The following is a 21407-nucleotide window of genomic DNA, read 5'->3' as shown; positions in this document are numbered from 1 at the left end:
TCTTTTACCAGCCTTGTCCTGACTGAGCTACATTATAGATCACTTCACATCCGCACAGATTAGGCCAGGGCTTTTTATACTTCTCCTTGGGGTCCGCCAGCCATTCCATCTATTTGATCTATTCAAGCTAACACATGACTCAACTTGTCAACTAATTATCAAGCCCTTGACTGGTGAATCGGGTGAACTAGTTCAAGGCTACAACAACATAGTGAGATATCTGCTGGTCCCCGAGGAGAGATTCGAAAACCCTTGGATTAGGCCATTCATCTTCCATACACCAGCCCGGCGCAGGTGTCACACACGGGCTAATGAGGGGATGGACAGGGGGAGTGAGTGGTGGAGGGTAATGGAAGTAGTAGAGACAGGGATTTGAAGAAAATAGTGACAGTGGGTGATCTATCATCAACATAAAATACAGACATGCATGTGGCTTTTGATCATGTGTAGTAGGCCTATGTGAAACAGAAAGACTTTGATACGTTTTAGTCATAACTCTATCGTGGGGTGTGAAAGGGTTAATAAATTGTGCATGCAGAGAGGGGACTGGGATGCTTCTTCTTGAAACAGAAATCAATGTAGAACACAGAGCCATTGATTACAGCAGCCTATGTTGCCAAACAGACTAGATATCTCTCCGCTTCCCCCGTTACTCAAAGACGGAATGGCTGCTAGGCAACCAGGCCACATCACATAAGGTGGAGAAAGAGGAGAGAGAGGGAGGGATAGGGAGTGAGAGATAGAGAGAGACACAACAATGGTGAGGGAGAGCAGAGAGAAAGGAGAGAGAGGATACAGAGAGAGAAAGAGGATAGAGGAGAGAGGAGGTAGTGAGAGAGCAGAGAAAGAGAGGGGGTTGTGAGTTTCATGGCAGTAACTGCGCTGGCAGTATTACATAAGATAGCAGTTCGAGTCCCACTGCCCATATTAATGTGGTTAGGCACTGGGAAGTGATGAAGATTAGTCACAAGTGACAAGACAAATGAAGATGCACAATCCCACAGTGATTTAAGTCATTGTTTATGAGGACAAAGATGGACAAATGCATTTAAAACAACACACACACACAGACAATGAATCATAATGTTAATAATACAAAAATATACAATACAAACAACCAGTGATTTGAACATAATGGATTATGTCAGTTACATACACATGCTGAAGGCTCTCAGTCAATGAGAATAAAATGGAATGATACTATAGGAATGATCCCTGAGAGTGGATGCATATGGTCTGTATAACAGTGTAGTGGATGTATATAGTCTGTATAACAGTGTAGTGGATGATTACGGTCTGTATAACAGTGTAGTGGGTGTATACGGTCTGTATAACAGTGTCACCATACACTTGACTTGTCCATGAGTGCATGTGAGCGATTATTATGAGTGCATAGACATAGATAAAGATGAAGAGAGTAGATAAAAGGGAGAGGGGGAAGGGAGGAGATAGAGAGCAAAAATAGTGAAAAAGGGCAAGAGAAGATATATTGCACCAATTTGCACGTGTAAATGATCATACGCGTGTGTGTGTGTGTATATATATATATGTATGTGAGTGTGTAATACAGTAGTAACCTCTGTCTGCTCCTCACAGCTCGCGGGGTATGATGGTGAAGGGCCTGATGGGACAGGAGGACTCCAGCTCCAGGGCTGTGAGGAAGCAGTCTGGAGCCTGGCTGCTGCCCTGTGACTGCAGGGCCTCCCCCAGGCCGCTCCACGCCTCGTGGGACGTGCTCTGGGCCTGCACCGCATCCCGCAGCACCTTCTCCCCCAGACCCACACGCCCACACCGCACCAACAACTGGCCCTGAGGAAGGCAGGAAACAGGAGGAGGTGAAGTGATGAAAGGTGAGTTTGAATGGGGGATAAGTGTCACGGATGTGAAACGGCTAGCTAGTTAGCGGTGGTGCGCGCTAAATAGCTTTTCAATCGGTGACGTCACTTGCTCTGAGACCTTGAAGTAGTGGTTCCCCTTGCTCTGCAAGGGCCGCGGCTTTTGTGGAGCGATGGATAACGATGCTTCGTGGGTGACTGTTGTTGATGTGTGCAAAGGGTCCCTGGTTCGGGCGAGGGGACGGTCTAAAGTTATACTGTTACATAAGTAATTGAGAGATTACAGAGAGAGACAGAGATTTACAGATGTAAAATCTTATTTTGATCACTCTTTTGTTGCAGGAAATGCAAACTTATGGTGTAGTCAAGATTTAAAAAAGTTTCTAAAATGTTTAATTTCCACTTTAAAAATGTCAGACTTGATTTGATCTTATGAAAAATGTATCAACCCCTACTAAAAATGTCCATTAATTATAATCCACATAATAATAATAATTCACATTTCCTGTTGCTGCAGGATTATTTTCCTGCTGTAGCAAACTGGTTTAAATTAAGATCCTACATCTGTAACTTTGGATATAGCTTTGGCTATATCTAAACCATAGATGTGTTTGAATACCATACTAACATACGACTACATACTACATACTGTAACGACCCTGGGTTTATAAGCCGGAAATCGACCTTCCAGGACGAGCATGCTTTTGCGGCACAGTCGATAGCGCGCCGGACTTTCGGGCTAGAGCGTCGAGGGTTCGAGACCTGCTCCCTGCCTGTTTCATTACAATACTATTAGGTCATTTTAGTACTGTAAATGGAACAGTATCCTTTCAGTTGAGCGTACTAGCACTTCGCCGGTCAACCGGAAGTTGATGCTGTTGCTATGGAACCTCTTGCTAGCTAGTTAGCGTAACAAATTACTAGTTAGACATTTCAGGACTTCGGGTGTGTTCTTAAATTCAACCTGGAGTGCCAGAGTGCGCTGGTAAATTCAGAGTGTTGTCAGATTTTCAGTTTGTAAATTCAGAGCGTTTCGCTCTCAAAGCGCTCTGGCCGAGGAGTAGGGTTGATTTAAGCGTTCTGACCTTACAACGGCAGTCAAGCACTTAAGCTAACGTTGGCTAGCTTGCTAGCTACTTCCAGACACAAATGAGAGTGACCACTTTACTCGCCCAAGCAGAGCTGGTTAGGCAGTTTTCATCTTATCCACACAAACTGTTTTAATTACGCTTTTTTGCCGAAGTTAACTGACACCGGCCATATTCAACCTATATGGAGCGCTCGTAAATTAATTATTCTGCGCTCTGGTACACTCAGACGAGAGTGCTCTGAAATCGGAGTAGATAGCCAGAGCGAATTTACGAATACAAACGAATGTCATTGAGAATGCACATGGCTATACCATTTAGCTAAGAATGACGGGAATAACCAAGTCAATAAACATTGGGTAGTTAGTTAGCTAGCCTATAGTTAATATACTGGCACGTTTGCTGTATAAGTAGCCAACTAACTTTAGGTAGCTAGCTAACATACCGGTACATACGGCTGTAATGATATGCTATGTGGTTCGTAAGGACATCGTAGCTAACAAATTGTCAGGCAACATACTTCTCAATTAATTACTTTATTACATTGCTCAAAATTTTGTTAACATTTGTCATAATTAGTTAAAGCAATTAATCAAATTTGAAAACGATGTGAAGCCACGCCCATTTCCCGAAGAATTGCATTATGGGCCCTAAAGTACGGAAATAGTGTCCTCTGCGTGTATACTTCATATTTTGGCGAATTTAGTAAGACATCCGGGAACTTTTGGCATACTAACTATATCCATACTATGACCAATAAGCATACTATATACTCAATTCACGTCACAAATAGTATGGTTAGTGTGGGTAGTATGAGTATTTGAACACAGCTCATGAGAACCCTCTGACACTAGACATAGCGTGTCAAGAGGGGCACTAAGGGCACATTTGGGTCTTAATGGGACACACAGAAAAACAGGGGAGGGGAAGCCATGTCCAGCTGCCTAAGAGGATGAGATGTTGCTAGTTAAAGCTCCTGTTTGTCCCAACTCTTCCTTTGCACAGGTGTGTCAGGTGATTGCAGCCAGAGGCATTTCCAGAAAGGATGGTATGTTTGTGTGATGAGGATGACTGCTCCCTATGTGTTACTTTGTGTCGGTGTGTGTGTTTGTGGCTGTGTGAGAGGGCAGTAGTGGTCAGCCCAGCGTGACATGTCTCTTTAAAACTTCTCTCTGTGTGTCTCCAGAGTCCAGCAGCGTAACAGGGTATCACGCAAACCGACCAAAGGCATGAACACACACACACAGCCTCCAGTGCAGGGCTTGCCTGAGGTCAAACTGGCGAGTCTTGTTATGCAGGCTCTGCTCACAAACCCCAGATTAATTGGGCTGAAACTCAGAGAGCTGTCTAGGGGCTCTGACGCAACCTCCCAATGAGGATGCTCTGCTCCCTCTGTCTCTGAGTTCCTCTCTGCTGCAACTCCAGACTCTCTCACTCCTTTTCCTACAGTTGTTACTGTATACTCTCCATGCTACTGACCAGAACTGAAGAAAAGACGGAAGGAGATCTTAGGTGGGGTGCAGAGACAAAGTGGAAGATACAGTATCACACGGTGGGTGTATTGCCATTGTTAAGGCACTCGCGTCCTCATCATCTAACACTGCCAGCGGGTCTTTGATCTATTCGTTGCCATTCCACTGCCCTACTGTCTCCAGGATTTACACACTGGGACTTATGGGAAATAACCACCCAAGAGTCGGTTCTGAAGTTTAAATTCTTCCATTCTTTGAGGTTTCTGGCGCACACACACACAGTGAGGCTTCACCACTGTATTTCCTCTCCTCGGGGTTTACATGATGCTGCCAAGTCTAATCCTCTTAGGTCAATGGTTCAAGGAAATAAACACCCTATGCTGCGCCGTAAACAAGGCAGAGGAAAACAAACCCTGTGTTTAGAGAGAGGAGGGGAGAGAGCAGTAGAGAGAGAGCGAAACAGAGAAAGATCGAGAAAGAGGAAGAGAGCGAGAGACAGCAGTAGAGAAATTGAAGGAAAACCAGACAGAGCGAGAGAGTAAAAGACAGGCAGAGAGGGCTCTGTGCCAGTAGTATGTATCTGAGGCTCATCCCCTTGATACCCTGGTGGCCCGGGCCGTGACCCAGCGTGGCGCCCCACACCTGAACCCACTAATCCTATCAGAGATGTGGTGGCGATGTAATCCCTGCCTGCCTGGTTGAGCTGGCGGAGCTGGGCTGAGAGTGAGCTACGATTACTTGGGCCCTGGCCTTGCAATGTCCTATCCCCAAAAAGCCCTATTGCTGGGAGCCTTAGTTATCCCTCGTAGCCCTCTGGTAGCCCTGTCTCTATCACCGCTCTTTATCTCCCCTCCCTATCTCTCCGCTTGCCCGCTTGACCCTAGTCTTGCCAGATTCAGGGCGCTCCGGAAAAGGACTAACCTGCTCGTGACCTGACCTGACTCATACACCCAGGGGAGCCAACCGATATGAGACACCTTATGTCAACACCACACAAGCTGAACCAGCTAATCCAATCACTAAAGTACACGCCCATTCAGCTAACGAGAGAAAGATGGGGGAGGGGTGGGAGAAAGCGAAAGAATGAAAGAAAGAAAAAAACAAAACAAAGAAAGAGAACGAGAGGGAGGGAGAATGCAGAGAGAGAGGGAAAAAGAGACGAAGAAAAAGAGGTGAACACATGCACAATGGCGAACAGGCACAAGCCAGCTCCCCTCCTCCTATCTTTCTCTCTAGCTGGTTATCAGAGGTATTGCTCAATAGAATATATTTCCCTCGTTGCTAGGCAATCCCATAAAGCGCCCGAGAAGGAGCGAAGTGTTATAAATAATGTATTTGCATTATCAAATGAGCTGCCAGCCACCCCCATCCAGAGAGAAGAGAGACCGAGAGAAAGAGAGAGTGGGTGGGGGGGGGGGGGGGGGGCATTGGATCACTGAAACGCAATTCATTCTATGAGATGAAGTGATTGCCCTTGACCGTATATCTGTATGCGTCTGTGTGTGTCTGCATCCGTCTGTGAATATATATGTGTGTCTGTGTGAGTAGAAGAAAGGAGAAAGAGACAGAGAGGAAGAGATCTGGTTCAGTGAGAAGAGGCCTATGTGTAGCTAACTGACAGAGCGAAGCAGCAAGCAAAACAGAGGAGAGAGGATGCAGAGGTGCTGGGATGTGGAGGACATTGAGAGCTGTGGTGAGAATCATTTAAACAGCAGAGTCAGGAAGAAGGCAGGGCAGGGAAGATCAGCTCCACTGGCTTCCCAACCCAAGCATCACTATCCATCCTAAAATACACCCAGCCAACTGGCCCTGGGGATGAGTCACACTACCTACACTGGCTTTCATAAAGTATCACACAGTTGAAGTCGGAAGTTTACATACACTTAGGTTGGAGTCATTAAAACTAGTTTTTCAACCACTCCACAAATGTCTTGTTATAGTTTTGGCTTGTCGGTTAGGACATCTACTTTGTGCATGACACAAGGGATTTTTCCAACAATTGTTTACAGACAGATTATTTCACTGTATCACAATTCACACTAAGTTGACTGTGCCTTTAAACAGATTGGAAAATTCCAGAAAATGATGTCATGGCTTTAGAAGCTTCTGATAGGCTAATTGACATCATTTGAGTCAATTGGAGATGTACCTGTGGATGTATTTCAAGGCCTACCTTCAAACCCAGTGCCTCTTTGTTTGACATCATGGGACAATCAAAAGAAATCAGCCAAGACCTCAGAAAAAAAAGTGTAGACCTCCACAAGTCTGGTTCATCATTGGGAGCAATTTCCAAATGCCTGAAGGTACCACGTTCATCTGTACAAACAATAGTACGCAAGTATAAACACCATGGGACCACGCAGCCGTCATACCGCTCAGAAAGGAGACGCGTCTCCTAGAGATGAACGTACTTTGGTGTGAAAAGTGCAAATCAATCCCAAAACAACAGCAAAGGACCTTGTGAAGATGATAGAGGAAACAGGTACAAACGTATCTATAGGCTTGCAAGTCGAAGAACAACATCCCAACCATGAAGCACGGGGTTGGAAGCATCATGTTGTGGGGGTGCTTTGCTGCAGGAGGGACTGGTGCACTTCACAAAATAGATGGCTTGATGAGGAAGGAAAATTATGTGGATGTATTGAAGCAACATCTCAAGACATCAGTCATGAAGTTAAAGCTTAGTCGCAAACGGGTCTTCCAAATGGACAATGACCCCAAGCATACTTCCGAAGTTGTGGCAAAATGGCTTAAGGACAACAAAGTCAAGGTATTGGAGTGGCCATCACAAAGCCCTGACCTCAATCCTGTAAAAACTTGTGGGCTGAACTGAAAAAGCATGTACGAGCAAGGAGGCCTACAAACCTGACTCAGTTACACCAGCTCTGTCAGGAGGAATGGGCCAAAATTCACCCAACTTATTGTGGGAAGCTTGTGGAAGGCTACCCAAAACGTTTGACCCAAATTAAACAATTTAAAGGCAATGCTACCAAATACTAATTGAGTGTATGTAAACTTCTGACCCACTGGTAATGTGATGAAAGAAATAAAAGCTGAAATAAATCATTCTCTCTTAAATTATTCTGACATTTCATATTCTTAAAATAAAGTGGTGATCCTAACTGACCTAAGACAGGGAATTTTTACTTGGATTAAATGTCAGGAATTGTGAAAAACTGTGTTTAAATGTATTTGGCTAAGGTGCATGTAAACTTCCGAGTTCAACTGTACATACTTTACACATCAGTCAGTCACATACACTTTACACGTCAGTCACACCCCCACACACAGACACATACTTTACACATCAGTCAGTCACATACACTTTACACCCCCACACACAGACAAATACTTTACACATCAGTCACACACCCACACCAACACACACACCTCATGTTCCTGTGGCTGGTGGTGTGAGAACAGAGTATAGGACTGACAAACAGTATAAAGACCTAGTGAATCTAATACTACTGTATAGGTCGAGTGAGTCTAATAATACTGTATAGGCCGAGTGAATCAAATACTACTGTATAGGCTGAGTGAATCTAATACTACTGTATAGGCCTAGTGAATCTAATAATACTGTATAGGCCGAGTGAATCAAATACTACTGTATAGGCCGAGTGAGTCTAATACTACTGTATAGGCTGAGTGAATCTAATACTACTGTATAGGCCGAGTGAATCTAATACTACTGTATAGGCCTAGTGAATCAAATACTACTGTATAGGCCGAGTGAGTCTAATACTACTGTATAGGCCGAGTGAATCTAATACTACTGTATAGGCCGAGTGAGTCTAATACTACTGTATAGGCCGAGTGAATCTAATACTACTGTATAGGCCGAGTGAATCAAATACTACTGTATAGGCTGAGTGAATCTAATACTACTGTATAGGCTGAGTGAGTCTAATACTACTGTATAGGCCGAGTGAATCAAATACTACTGTATAGGCCGAGTGAATCTAATACTACTGTATAGGCCGAGTGAATCAAAAACTACTGTATAGGCCGAGTGAATCTAATACTACTGTATAGGCCGAGTGAATCAAATACTACTGTATAGGTCGAGTGAGTCTAATAATACTGTATAGGCCGAGTGAATCAAATACTACTGTATAGGCTGAGTGAATCTAATACTACTGTATAGGCTGAGTGAATCTAATACTACTGTATAGGCCTAGTGAATCTAATACTACTGTATAGGCCGAGTGAATCTAATAATACTGTATAGGCGTAGTGAATCTAATACTACTGTATAGGCCGAGTGAGTCTAATACTACTGTATAGGCCGAGTGAATCAAATACTACTGTATAGGCCGAGTGAATCTAATACTACTGTATAGGCCGAGTGAGTCTAATACTACTGTATAGGCCGAGTGAATCAAATACTACTGTATAGGCCGAGTGAATCTAATACTACTGTATAGGCCGAGTGAATCAAATACTACTGTATAGGCCGAGTGAATCTAATACTACTGTATAGGCCGAGTGAATCAAATACTACTGTATAGGTCGAGTGAGTCTAATAATACTGTATAGGCCGAGTGAATCAAATACTACTGTATAGGCTGAGTGAATCTAATACTACTGTATAGGCTGAGTGAATCTAATACTACTGTATAGGCCTAGTGAATCTAATACTACTGTATAGGCCGAGTGAATCTAATAATACTGTATAGGCCTAGTGAATCTAATACTACTGTATAGGCCGAGTGAGTCTAATACTACTGTATAGGCCGAGTGAATCAAATACTACTGTATAGGCCGAGTGAATCTAATACTACTGTATAGGCCGAGTGAATCAAATACTACTGTATAGGCCGAGTGAATCTAATACTACTGTATAGGCCGAGTGAATCAAATACTACTGTATAGGTCGAGTGAGTCTAATAATACTGTATAGGCCGAGTGAATCAAATACTACTGTATAGGCTGAGTGAATCTAATACTACTGTATAGGCCTAGTGAATCTAATACTACTGTATAGGCCGAGTGAGTCTAATACTACTGTATAGGCCGAGTGAATCTAATAATACTGTATAGGCCTAGTGAATCTAATACTACTGTATAGGCCGAGTGAATCTAATAATATTGTATAGGCCTAGTGAATCTAATACTACTGTATAGGCCAAGTGAATGTAATAATAGCATTGTCTGGATAAGCCTCTCCCTTGGTGTAACCGCTGGTTATGTTGAATATAGACAACATCATCACGGTATAACACTGTTTTATTGGGGAGTTGGGGGAGGATATTTTGGGGTAACGCCCAGAAAGATGGAGGGAATGAGCTGTTGCTAGGCAGCGAGCGGAAGGGCGAGCAAGTCTGGAGAACATCCGCTAACGGTGTTGAGCTAGCTGCATTTCTAATTACCGTAGCTCGTTAAACCAAGTTATTATTAGCTTGCTTGTAAACAAAGCTCATAAAACGAGAACAGGACCGTGACAAAATGGCCGCCACGGTTAAGGGATAGGAGGTCAGGATGAACACCAAAACCCTTTAAACAGCAAACTAGTACAGGCAGAGAGTTGAATTGAATGGGCATTGTGGGGAACCTACCGCACCCACACACATTTAAAAAGGTCCCATCCTAACTGGAGATACTGTCTCTCAGAGGAGAAACTGCAGTATTGGTTCTGAATTGTAATACTTGGATTGGAGCAAGCAGGATTGGCCATACTCCACATAACATGCTGTTCTGCTTACACATACGCACAGAAAAACACATGCAGGCGCACACTCGGACACACACACAGTGACACGCACTCACAGTGATACAGACACAGATCTGTCATAGGAGACAGTGGGCCAGTGCCAGCTGGCTGTGTTTCAGCTCCTCACCCCAGGGATTGGTACTCCCACTGGCCAAATATGGAAGCCAAGAGCACCCTCTCTCACCCCACACATACACCCTCTCTCACCCCCCCCCCCCCCCCCCCACACACACACACGCGCACACGAGCGAGAGAAAGGTACTGGCCTTATGTGGTCACACTGCGGCCACTGTTTAAGCCAGAGAAGCATTTACGGCTACGACACAACCAATGTATGGTCACTATGGAGACAGCATGTAGGGTAATGGGAGAGTTGGATCCAGGAGATGAGGGGGGAGAGGGAGATCTGGGGGGAGAGGTAGATCTGGGGGGAGAGGTAGATCTGGGACTCTTTATAATTGGACCATTTCTTACAGAGTGCTGTGGCTCACAGGAAATATTTTCAAGATGGTTATCTGTTATTACTGAGGGTAATAGGCCTGTTGATGTGCCCCAGGTCTTTGTGTGTGGTGACTCTTACCAGGACTGTGTGTGTGCATGTGTGCATCTCACCAAAACTGTGTTACAGGTACTGTATGTGTGTGTCTCTCTCTCTCACCAGGTGCAGCAGTATGCGGTGTCCGTTGGGGTGGATGGCCAGGGCTTCATCGTACAAACCCTTGGCCTCGTCCTGGTTCCCTTTGAGCTCGGCCAGCCGGCCCCTTAGCAGCAGCACGGAGTGGGAGTTGGGGAAGAGCACAGCTGCCTCCTGCACACAGAACTGGGCCTCCTTCACACGCCCCTCTGCCATGAACAACTCTCCTATGGGAGAGAGATGGCGGGAGGCGAGAGAGAGACAGAGAGAGAGAGAGAGAGAGAGACAGAGAGAGAGAGAGAAAGAGAGGGGGGAGAGGGCTCAATCATCGGTTGAGACAGCTGACAACAGTATGTGCTGATAAAGCCAGGCTAACACGTCACATCACCAACTGTACGGCCACCGTCGTTCGACATGAATGATTCTTGTTTCATTTCTCTTTGTTTTACCAGGTATGTTGTTTCAGGACTCATTCTCATTCACAAGGTTGACTTGGGGAATATGTCGCAACAGAGGAAAGGACACATACTGTACCAACATGACATTGGACACATACCCACATAATGGACTGAAAGAAGATTCAGTCATAGGCACAGAGATACAGACGCATATTTACCCTGACAGACACACAAACAAGACCGAATGCAGTGCCTGGGAAGTAATGAGGCTCATGCCTAAATAAGGGCATTGCATGCTGCTGCTGTGGCTCAAGACAAACCCCAGGCTGCCCTCAGCACAGACACTCCCGCAAGCACAACACTGGCCAATTACAGGCTGGATAGTGGGCCGGATAGTGGGCCGTCCACATGCCCCTCCCTCAGGCCACCATTGACCAATGGAGGGCAGGACATTGGGATAGAGCTGTCTCTGGGGGAGAATGGACACCAGAGTGATGACAGCTTAACCATTAGAAACTATTGAGGGGAGGCTTGCCTAAAACACATTCACTTAGCCTGTGTGTGTGCGCGCGTGGTACGTGCATGCGTGCGTGTGTGCGCCAACACCGTATATGCCTTTATGCGGTAGCCAAGTAAAGTGTGTGAATGTTTGTTTATCTGTTTTTCAAAGTGGGCACAGATGGGAGCTATTTGCGCACGCTATTATGCCCTCAAATAACGCTACTCAGAAAATAGAAAATCACTATTCCGGATCCCATTTTCTATAAACAATTGTTCATATTCCTCACCTGGGCTTGACACCATAATGAAGAAGATGAATAATATTAACGAATCCACCTACATTAGTCCCTCCTCTGTGCCTACATGTGAGTGTGTGTGAGATCATGCATAGTGGCTGTGTGTGTGTGTGTTTCGGTGCCTATGCGCGTGTGTGTGTGTGTGTGTGCGTGCGTGCGTGTGCGGAGCCAGGTCATGCTGGTTGGTTGTGTCCTGCCCTGAGGAGAAGTGCTGTGTGTGTTCGTGCTGCCTGCCTGTTGGGCCGATCAAGATGTGAGATTTGAGGCAGGAATTGATGATCCACATGACAGAGGAATGTGACTGGAGAGGGAGGGGAGAGACATGGGCATGACTGCCCAGCCACACATCCCTGCCTGGGCCTGCCTGTCTGGGAGAGGGGAACACACCCTGGGTCACACACAGGTACATTCACTACACTGGCTCGGTCTGTGCTGGGAGGGAGATATAACAGATGCCTCTAACGACTGACTGAGGTACAGTATATGTGTATCTACTGTACATGTGATGTAAAGTTCAGTGGGTTTTTCAGTGAAACTACTCTCAAGGGTCAAATAGAAGACAAATGCCAGATGACGAAAACTACCTTTGCTTAAAATCCAACACAGGGAACTTGACCCTAACTCATCCATCGGTACAGTGATGGCCTTTCTCTCTGCTCAGTTCACAATTATAGGGTAGGATGCACACCCCTGCCCTCTAGCTCCAGTGGAGTGCACTCTCGCTCGCTTCCTATAGCTGGCAGCAGTAGTGTACACTCCGGTGGTAGTCTACACTCCCTCCTGTAGCTAATTTCAGTGGGTAAGAAGCTTGTCCTAGCTGACTCCAGTGTACACTAGATAGTTATGTACACTCCCTCCCTCCTGTACCTGCTTGCAGCCAGATGCGCTCCAGGGTGGTCCATATGTAGGTGGGGCCCTGTTTGTGGGCGGAGCTGATGGCTGACACCTCTGACATGGCATGCTCCAGGCGGGATAGAGCAATGGACGGACCGCTCTGAGAACCTGACCCAGGGACAGTTCATAGTCAGCACACATACAGCACTATACACTATCACACACACAGAGCTTGATCTAGGAACAGTTGATACTTAGTCAGTACACATACACACAGAGCCTAGGCCCCTATCCACAAAGCATCTCAGTCTACACTTGACACTGACATGCGACTTCTGCTATCAGAATATGAAGATCGCATTTGAAAAGGTACTTTATGTTCTGATTGTGTTCAGATCTGTCTGACAACTTCAGGAGGTGGTCGGGGATGCATTGTGTGCGGATTTCTCCTCAGTCTGGACTCAATCAGGCTACTGAAAGCGCATACAGTGGTCAACGTCATCAGCACGCCTCCCACAAGTCTCCAGAAAACGTGTGTCTTGGGACCGAGGAACCGTTTCATTATAACGTTGGAAGAACTATGTTCCTAGCGTGTTTGCCGGCCTCATAAACGCTAGCTAGCTAGCTGATATTTACAAAGGAAGAAAAAAAGCAGAGGAAGACACAAAATAAAAAGTTGAGTTAGAGTCTGAAGAGTGAGGACAAAGGAAAGATGGCTGAAGTGGATGCTGAGTTTGAATCAAGCAGCGCATCTAGCAAAGTTGGTGAAAACGAATGTTTTGAATGTTTTTGAACAGTAGTAGCGAAAACTGGAACAAAAAGGAAATTGTCTAAAATTGGAGTGGAGGACACGTGTATGAACGATAATTAATCGCTTGTAGTTGGGATGTGTTTGTTTTTTAGTAAGGATGCAAAAGTGGGAAACCCGTTTGAGGTGTCGAAAATGGTGAAGTATGCGCTGGGAAAAGTGGAGTCTGTCAGAGTGACCAGGAGCATCAAAAGAATCCGAACAACAGAAGTTTTGTGTTTTGAACTTCGAAGTAGAGCACCCGTCAAAGGAGTCATCTCAGGGGTGACGACACACGTTCAGGTTGAATACCTAAAGAGAATTCCTGGTGTGGATGGGGCCTGGTGTCTGACTCGCTGGGTGAATGGAGAAAAATAAGAAAGTCTGTCGGTCCTGTTGTTTTCTTATAAAGAGCAAATACCTACGCATGTGAAGCTTAGTTATGTAAGATACGCTGTAAGAGCTTTCGTCCGCAAGCCATTGCAGTGTAACAATTGTAAAGGATCTGGCTATGTTTCAAGTGTGTGTAGACAGACAGAGTATATTGAAGAACAGTGTGGAGAAGGACGACGGTGTTGCAATTGTGCTGGGATCATGGTCCCAACTTCCTGGAGTGACTTTTAAGGGCGAAGGAGATTGAAGTGGCAAAAGTTAGAGCGGTCAATCGAATCTCCTACACGGAGACGATTAAGGTTGTTGATGAGGATTATCAGAATATTTTTGTGCCTATTCCACCATTTGTAGAATGCATACCGGCATTTGAATATATTGCGGGAAAAGGGAATCCGGGCACACTGTGGACATGGTAGACACATTTAAATGTAGGACGGAAATCTATCAACAGAACTCTAATGATCAGAAATCTAAAGCTGCATGAACTGTCAAGTCTAGACACGACCTAAAAAAAAGATCTCAAGGAACCTGTTAAAACCTATTTTAAGGTAAAAACTACTCCCTGCTCAGAGTAGATTTGAGGATGATGTTAAGACACTGCCTCCACAATCTCTGAGCCAGGAGTAAAATCAACTCATAAAACTGTATCTCAGCTGGTTATCATGACTGTTTGAGGTACTGCAAAGGAAACAGTAATTACCGTCATTAACGTTGTTGCAAATGATGGGGAATAACCAATCGCAATGAGACATCGCCAGCTGTGAACTCAATTGCATGTTTCAAAAAACAACCGTGAATGTGACTGTACATCACATATTTCAATGGTAAAATGTTTGATATAATTTTGGCCTGAAACTATTACTTTGACACTCATAAATAATATGTTGGCGTCCGGATGGATGGATGGATGGATAGATTTGGCTAATTCTGATGGCTGTTAAATGGGTAATTTGACGATATTACTGTTAGTTCAACACACTCGTCACTCCCGTTTAAAAATGCTCTATCTTTGGCACAGTAGGCGTCAATGCCTATACGTTGGGCAATTGCAGGCATCTAGGGCTTATGTTAACTTTGACCGTGTTCGATGAGAATGATTGAAAGATCTAACGTTGTATGCAACGTTGTCAACATTATCGGCAAGTCACTTATTTTTATCTTATTATTGGTGCTTGGCTTTTGCGCTAAAGCGATTTAGAATTTTTAAAACGGGAGTGACGAGAGTGTTGATATAAAGGTAATATTGTCAAAATTACGCTTTTAAACAACCATCAGAATTGGTTAAAAAAAATACAAACAATTATGCATGCCAACATATTAGGCAATAATTAAGAGTAGGTCAAGTGATCGTGTCAGGCGAAAATTATATCAAATATTTTACCACTGCAACATTTTATGTACAGTCACTGTGGTTGTCTGAAGCGTGACAGAGTTAGTTCACAGTTGGAGATGCCTCGTCGCGATTGGTTATTCCCCATAATTTGCAACAATGTCAACACTAATGTGTGTCGTCGCTATCTTTCCTTAAAACCACGACAGTCTGAGGTACCGCAAAGGAAAGATGGCGATTACGTTCATTGCCTTTGTTGTAATGATGGGGAATACAACCTATCGCCAGCTGTCACTTCGATCGTACGCTTCATACAACCACAGTGACTGTAGCCTATATCAAATGTTGCAATGATAAAACGTTTTGATATCATTTTCGCGTGACGCAGTCACTTTGCCTACCCTTAATTATTGCTTAATATTATCAAAGACAGTACAAAACTCTGTGCTAATATGTTGGTATGCATAACGTTTTTAAAAATTTTTATTTTTTATTTACCAATTCTGAAAGTCGTTGAAAGCGGAATTTTGACAACATTGCCGTTATATCAAAACACTCGTCACACCCCCGTTCAACATATCGAAATCGCATTGGCACAGTAGTCATCAATCAAGTCACCTGACAATGATGTTGCATACAAAGTTGTATACAATGTTTGAAAGGCCTATAATTTTCATCGAACACAATCAAAGTTAACATAAACCCAAGATGCTTTCAATTGCCCAATTTATTGTCATGCCCAATGCAGGCATCTTTTTTTTTAAACAACGTGATGATGGGCTCCAGAGGGATACATTGAAATCACGTTTGGTAATTAAATAATCGATAGTTTATTTATTATCCTAGTGGTTAGAAGTATTTAGGCATGTCATGTGAAATAGCCCTCGTGAAATAACTGTCAATAGTGCAAGATATAAGGCCTTTGGGTGTAGATTATTTATGGTTTGATCATATCAAAACGCACAGGAACCACTGACTCTATTATCAATAAATACCTGCTGGTAACTCTTAACTGGTTAGGACATTGCATGTGGTGTCCAGAAATTCTGTCAACTATAGTGGACTCTTATGACTAAAGAGGCTTCATGCATAGCTTTTATTTTTACCCATAAGAGTAGGAGTAAAATGTCTCTATTCTCAGCACTTACAATTTTCTACTCAAAGAGCTTTGTGGATATGGCCCCAGGTTTTAACAAAATTCTTAGGTTCTTTTTCTGAGATGCTTTGTGGATACGGACTCTGGTCCTTGAACAGTTCATTCTGAATCAATACACATACACGAAAACCCCTCGTTTACAAACAGCAGATCATATTTTGTAAAGATACACTATCCAAATACTGGTCGCTCTTGCTAAATAGATTTGTGTATTATCTCAATGAGACAAACCTGTCTAAACAAAGGTTACATGGACATCAATACACCCAAGAGGCTGTGGACAGTACAAACCAGTCTCACTGTCCTGGAAGTCTGGCAGGGTGAGGTGGAGGCCACTGGGTTTGCGGTTGAGTGGAAGTGGCTCTGGTGGGTGGATACTGCTGCTGTCATCCCCCTCACTGCAACACCACATGGCAGCTAATCAATACACAGCAGAATTCTTCCCAGCTCCCACTCAGCAGCAGCCATTATAGCCACGCACCCAGTGCAGTAGACAAACACACTCACGAGCACACACGTGCATGCACACACCCACACATGAAACACAAACACATTATAGACACAAGAGACAGACACCCACATGTAACACACTCATTAACCACATAAACCGAGAGACGGGCAGGCGGACATATAGACACAGACACACACACCCATACACACACCTGGTACGTGTGAAGTCATAGCGACTCTGCCATAGCTGCAGCATGTCTTGGCAGGTCTGGAGTGCTACGCCCGGCCCATACAGAGCCTCCTCCAGCTTCACCTTAGTGAACAGCAGACTGAGTGACAAGGAGCACAGACAGCAACACATCAACACAGCATGCATCAATTAGTACACCATTAACACTTTACACATCGATACACACATTGGTGTGCTGTACCTTATACTCAACACATCAGGAAACCCCCCCCCCCCCCCCCACAAACACACACAACATTGGCTCAATGTTGACACAACATGTGTTTGCTAGGTCAGCACATACCGTTGGCACGTCAACCAGGAACTGATGCTACCATCATATAGGATAAGCATGTTTATCACTGTTTGTTCATAGAGCTTTGGTCCTCTGTTTTTCAACAGATAGGAACTGTGTGAGTCTGGAGGGTTACAATATGCTACAGTGGGAGGCTGAGCTGGGAAAGGAAAAGAGAGGTAGAGTATGTGAAGGGAAAAGACAGAAAGAGGGAGAGAGAAAGAGTCAGGGCCCTTACTCATTCGTGAGAGAGAAAGAAGCCCCAAAGCGGATGCCTGTCTGTCTGCCTGCTGTTTGTCTGTCTCTTCCTGTCTCCCTGTTCCCCCAACTGGAGCCTCTTCAAATTATTCCTCTCTCTGCTCACCTTTTACTGACAGAGAGCTTGGGTTGGGCACTATCCAGATTTTCTTACAGTCATACCATTTCTGTACCATACCAGGGTATACGGTATTACCGGAAGTGCACACGCTATTGTTTGACTTGCAAAACAAGTTAGGCAACAGGGGTCTTGATTCAGGAAGGAATTGAATGTCTCTGCTGTAACCAAGAAGCTTGATCTTGACATCTAGCCACTTAGCTAGCAAGTTAGCAAACCAAATGCATAGCTGGAGCCCTGAGCTGGATATAATTGATTTGACACAGCTAAGATTTCTTATAGTTATACTTAACTCATAGTTAGTTTTAAGCAATTGCATAGCACACACCCCCGCAGCACCCTCAAGGCGGGTTGCCCCCAACCCCAAATTATACCGACAGTATTTGAAAATACCCCGGTATACGGTATATAATCGCCCAAGCCTAAAGATAGCACTGGTGATCAATAGCACAGCCAGACGGCCCGGCAGCAGGGGAAAAACACCCGGTGAAATGTGGCTCGTTACCGGTTAACGGGTGGGTGGAAGGGCTGGGGTGATGGAGGGAGGGATGGAGGGGCGAGAGATATGCACGAAGTGTCATCTGACATGAGGATGAAAACTGTTGCTGACAGACGTGGTGTTAAGGATACACCTGTCAGCGGGGCCAGTGGGTTTCCTATTAGCTACCGTGCAGAGCAGCGTTTAGTAGAGGAGTGGTGTGCCGTGTGTTAGTGGGCTTCCTACTGTGTGTGTGTGTGTGTGTGTGTGTGTGTGTGTGTGTATGTGTGCAAGCACACTCATCTTGTGACATGCCGCAAAATGAATGCAGAATCAAAGCCTGGGATTAATCATTTCCTTTAGAACAAACTGCGAGACTACACTCTCTCTCTCTCTGTCTCTCTCGCCTCGCTTCCCCCCTCCCTTTCCACAGCCTCCTCAGCTCTTTCGCTTTGTGCTAAAAATGCCTGTTTACTAGCTGATAACAATTTCAAACAGAGACAGAGATAAAAAAAAAAAGACGGGAAATAGAGAGATAAAAAGACAGTAGCGTTTCCCAGCTGTTTACTTATAAAAGCCACGCCGGCCATTTAAGAATGCAACAGGCTAGTACTGCATTTTCAGGTAAAATCTCAATAAAAACATGTCAAATAATAAAGGAGTAAACAATGTCTACACATTTCAACTGTTTCATCCAATTACTGTCTGCTATTAAGATATTTACTGTGGCATGATATGGCTCGAAGAGATGTTTGTCTTTGGAGGGGGGGGGGGGGGGGGGGGTCTCCTGTGCTACCTATGGAGGTGGCGTGAGAAATGAATCGAGATTTGCGTCTTTACACTACAGGAACGTGTGTGTACACGGGTATTTTTATCGTAGAGTAAATGCCTTCTATTTGGGGACCAAGACAGACAGAAAGTGAGAGAGAAAGCACAAGGATTCAGTGTGTGCTACAACAAATTGACAGTCTGTGCTGCAGAAATCCGATGACTAGCGTCACATGCACATGCGTGTACATACTGTACATGCATGTCATTGTGTACGTATGCTATTCAAACCAAATCCTCTTCAGCACAAATTCTTCACACATTCCCTCTTTTTCTATTTAACAACAGATGTTGACTGCTCCCTCCTCCGATATGACCTCATGGTTACCGGGGCGATGGGCATTCCTGGCGCAGGGAGGGCTGTGACGGGCTGAGCCTGACAAAAATCTCTTAAATGGGTCAGTCAAATGTCTCTATGGAGAAGGAATGTGTCTGCATATTCATATGAGGGAGAGAAATCACTAGAATATAAGCTTTAAATGATACATATATATACATATAGAATGCCAGTCAAAAGTTTGGACACACCTACTCATTCAAGGATTTTTCTTTATTTTTACTATTTTCTACATTGTAGAATAATTGTGAAGACATCTAAACTATGAAATAACACATAAGGAATTATGTTGTAACCAAAAAAGTGTTAAACAAATGAAAATATATTTATATTTTAGATTCTTCAAAGTAGCCACCCTGTGCCTTGATGATAGATTTGCACACTTGGTATTCTCTCAACCAGCTTCATGAGGACTGCTTTTCCAACAGTCTTGAAGGAGTTCCCACATATGCTGAGCACTTGTTGGCTGATTTTCCTTCAATCTGCGGTCCAACTCATCCCAAACCATCTCAATTGGGTTGAGGTTCGTGTGATTGTGGAGGCCAGGTCATCTGATGCAGCACTCCATCACTCTCCTTCTTGGTCAAATAGCCCTTACACAGCCTGGAGTTGTGTTTTGCGTAATTGTCCTGCTGAAAAACAAATGATACTCCCACTAAGCGCAAACCAGATGGGATGACGTATCGCTAGTGTCACCAGCAAAGCACCCTGACACCATCACACCTCCTCCTCCATGCTTCATGGTGGGAACCACACGTGCGGAGATCATCCGTTTACCTATTCTGCATCTCACAAAGACAAGGCGGTTGGAACCAAAAATCATGAATTTGAACTCATCAGACCAAAGGACAGATATCCACTGGCCTAATGTACATTGCTTGTGTTTCTTAGCAAGTATCTTCTTATTATTGGTGTCCTTTAGTAGGCATTTTGCCTTCTGGTAGGCCGTCATTGTAAATAAGAATTTGTTCTTAACTGACTTGCCTAGTTAAATAAAGGTTAAATTAAAACATAAAAAATAAATAGTTGTGATTTCTTTGCAGCAATTCGACCATGAAGGCCTGATTCACGCAGTCTCCTCTGAACAGTTGATTTTGAGATGTGTCTTTGGGCTGCAATTTCTGAGGCTGGTAACTCTAATGAACTTATCCTCTGCAGCAAAGGTAACTCAGGATCTTCCTTTTCTGTGGCGGTCCTCATGAGAGCCAGTTTCATCATAGTGCTTGATGGTTTTTGCGACTGCACTTGAAGAAACTTCAAAGTTCTTAACATTTTCCGGATTAACTGACCTTCATGTCTTAAAGTAATGATGTACTGTCGTTTCTCTTTGCTTATTTGAGTTGTTCTTGCCATAATATGGACTTGGACTTTTACCAATAGGGCCTCCTTCTGTATACCACCCTTACCGTGTCACAACACAACTGAATGGCTCAAACGCATTAAGGAAAGAAATTCCACAAATTACCTTTTTACAAGGCACACCTGTTAATTGAAATGCATTCCAGGTGACTACCTCATGAATCTGGTTGAGAGAATGCCAAGAGTGTGTTAAACTGTTATCAAGGCAAACGGTGTCTACTTTGAAGAATCTCAAATATAAAACATATTTTGATTTGTTTAACACTTTTCTGGTTACTACATGATTTCATAGGTTTTATTTCATAGTTTTGATGTCTTCACTATTATTCTACAATGTAGAAAATAGTTTTTTATTTTTTATTAAAAACCCTGGAATGAGTAGGTGTGCCCAAACTTTTGACTGGTACTGTAGATATATATATATATATATATAGCTACAAATACGATATAAATGCAACAATGTTTGATTCGCTCTGTCCTTCTCTGACTCCATATCTCCTTATTTATCTGTCTCTATATATATCATTAATTTACCGCTATCTATTTTCACTGTACCCCTCTCTTCTTGACACCATAGAGACCAACACTGACCCCAAATGGTCGTGCTGTGAAGAA

At 44.0% G+C, this 21407-nt stretch overlaps 1 protein-coding gene across 3 annotated transcripts in view; it reads right to left on the bottom strand.

Moving 5' to 3' along the window:
• Positions 1–1009: 1009 nt before the first annotated feature.
• The window catches only part of LOC110503084 (tetratricopeptide repeat protein 7A), a 44015-nt gene continuing 23617 nt past the window's right edge, over positions 1010–21407 (bottom strand). For all 3 annotated transcript variants that reach the window (XM_036960030.1, XM_036960032.1, XM_036960031.1), the window contains 5 exons: positions 17103–17219; positions 16732–16838; positions 12808–12942; positions 10770–10972; positions 1010–1809 (listed from right to left, as the gene is read on the bottom strand). In XM_036960030.1, the coding sequence (XP_036815925.1) occupies positions 1591–1809; positions 10770–10972; positions 12808–12942; positions 16732–16838; positions 17103–17219 (781 nt within the window). In that variant the 3' untranslated portion in view covers positions 1010–1590. The remainder of the gene's footprint in view (positions 1810–10769; positions 10973–12807; positions 12943–16731; positions 16839–17102; positions 17220–21407) is intronic.

The sequence above is a fragment of the Oncorhynchus mykiss genome, chromosome 23 (genome assembly GCF_013265735.2).
Source record: "Oncorhynchus mykiss isolate Arlee chromosome 23, USDA_OmykA_1.1, whole genome shotgun sequence".
NCBI classification, from domain to species: Eukaryota; Metazoa; Chordata; class Actinopteri; order Salmoniformes; family Salmonidae; genus Oncorhynchus; species Oncorhynchus mykiss.
Note: the sequence above shows the minus strand (reverse complement) of the source record. Positions and strands in the feature narration are given on the sequence as shown.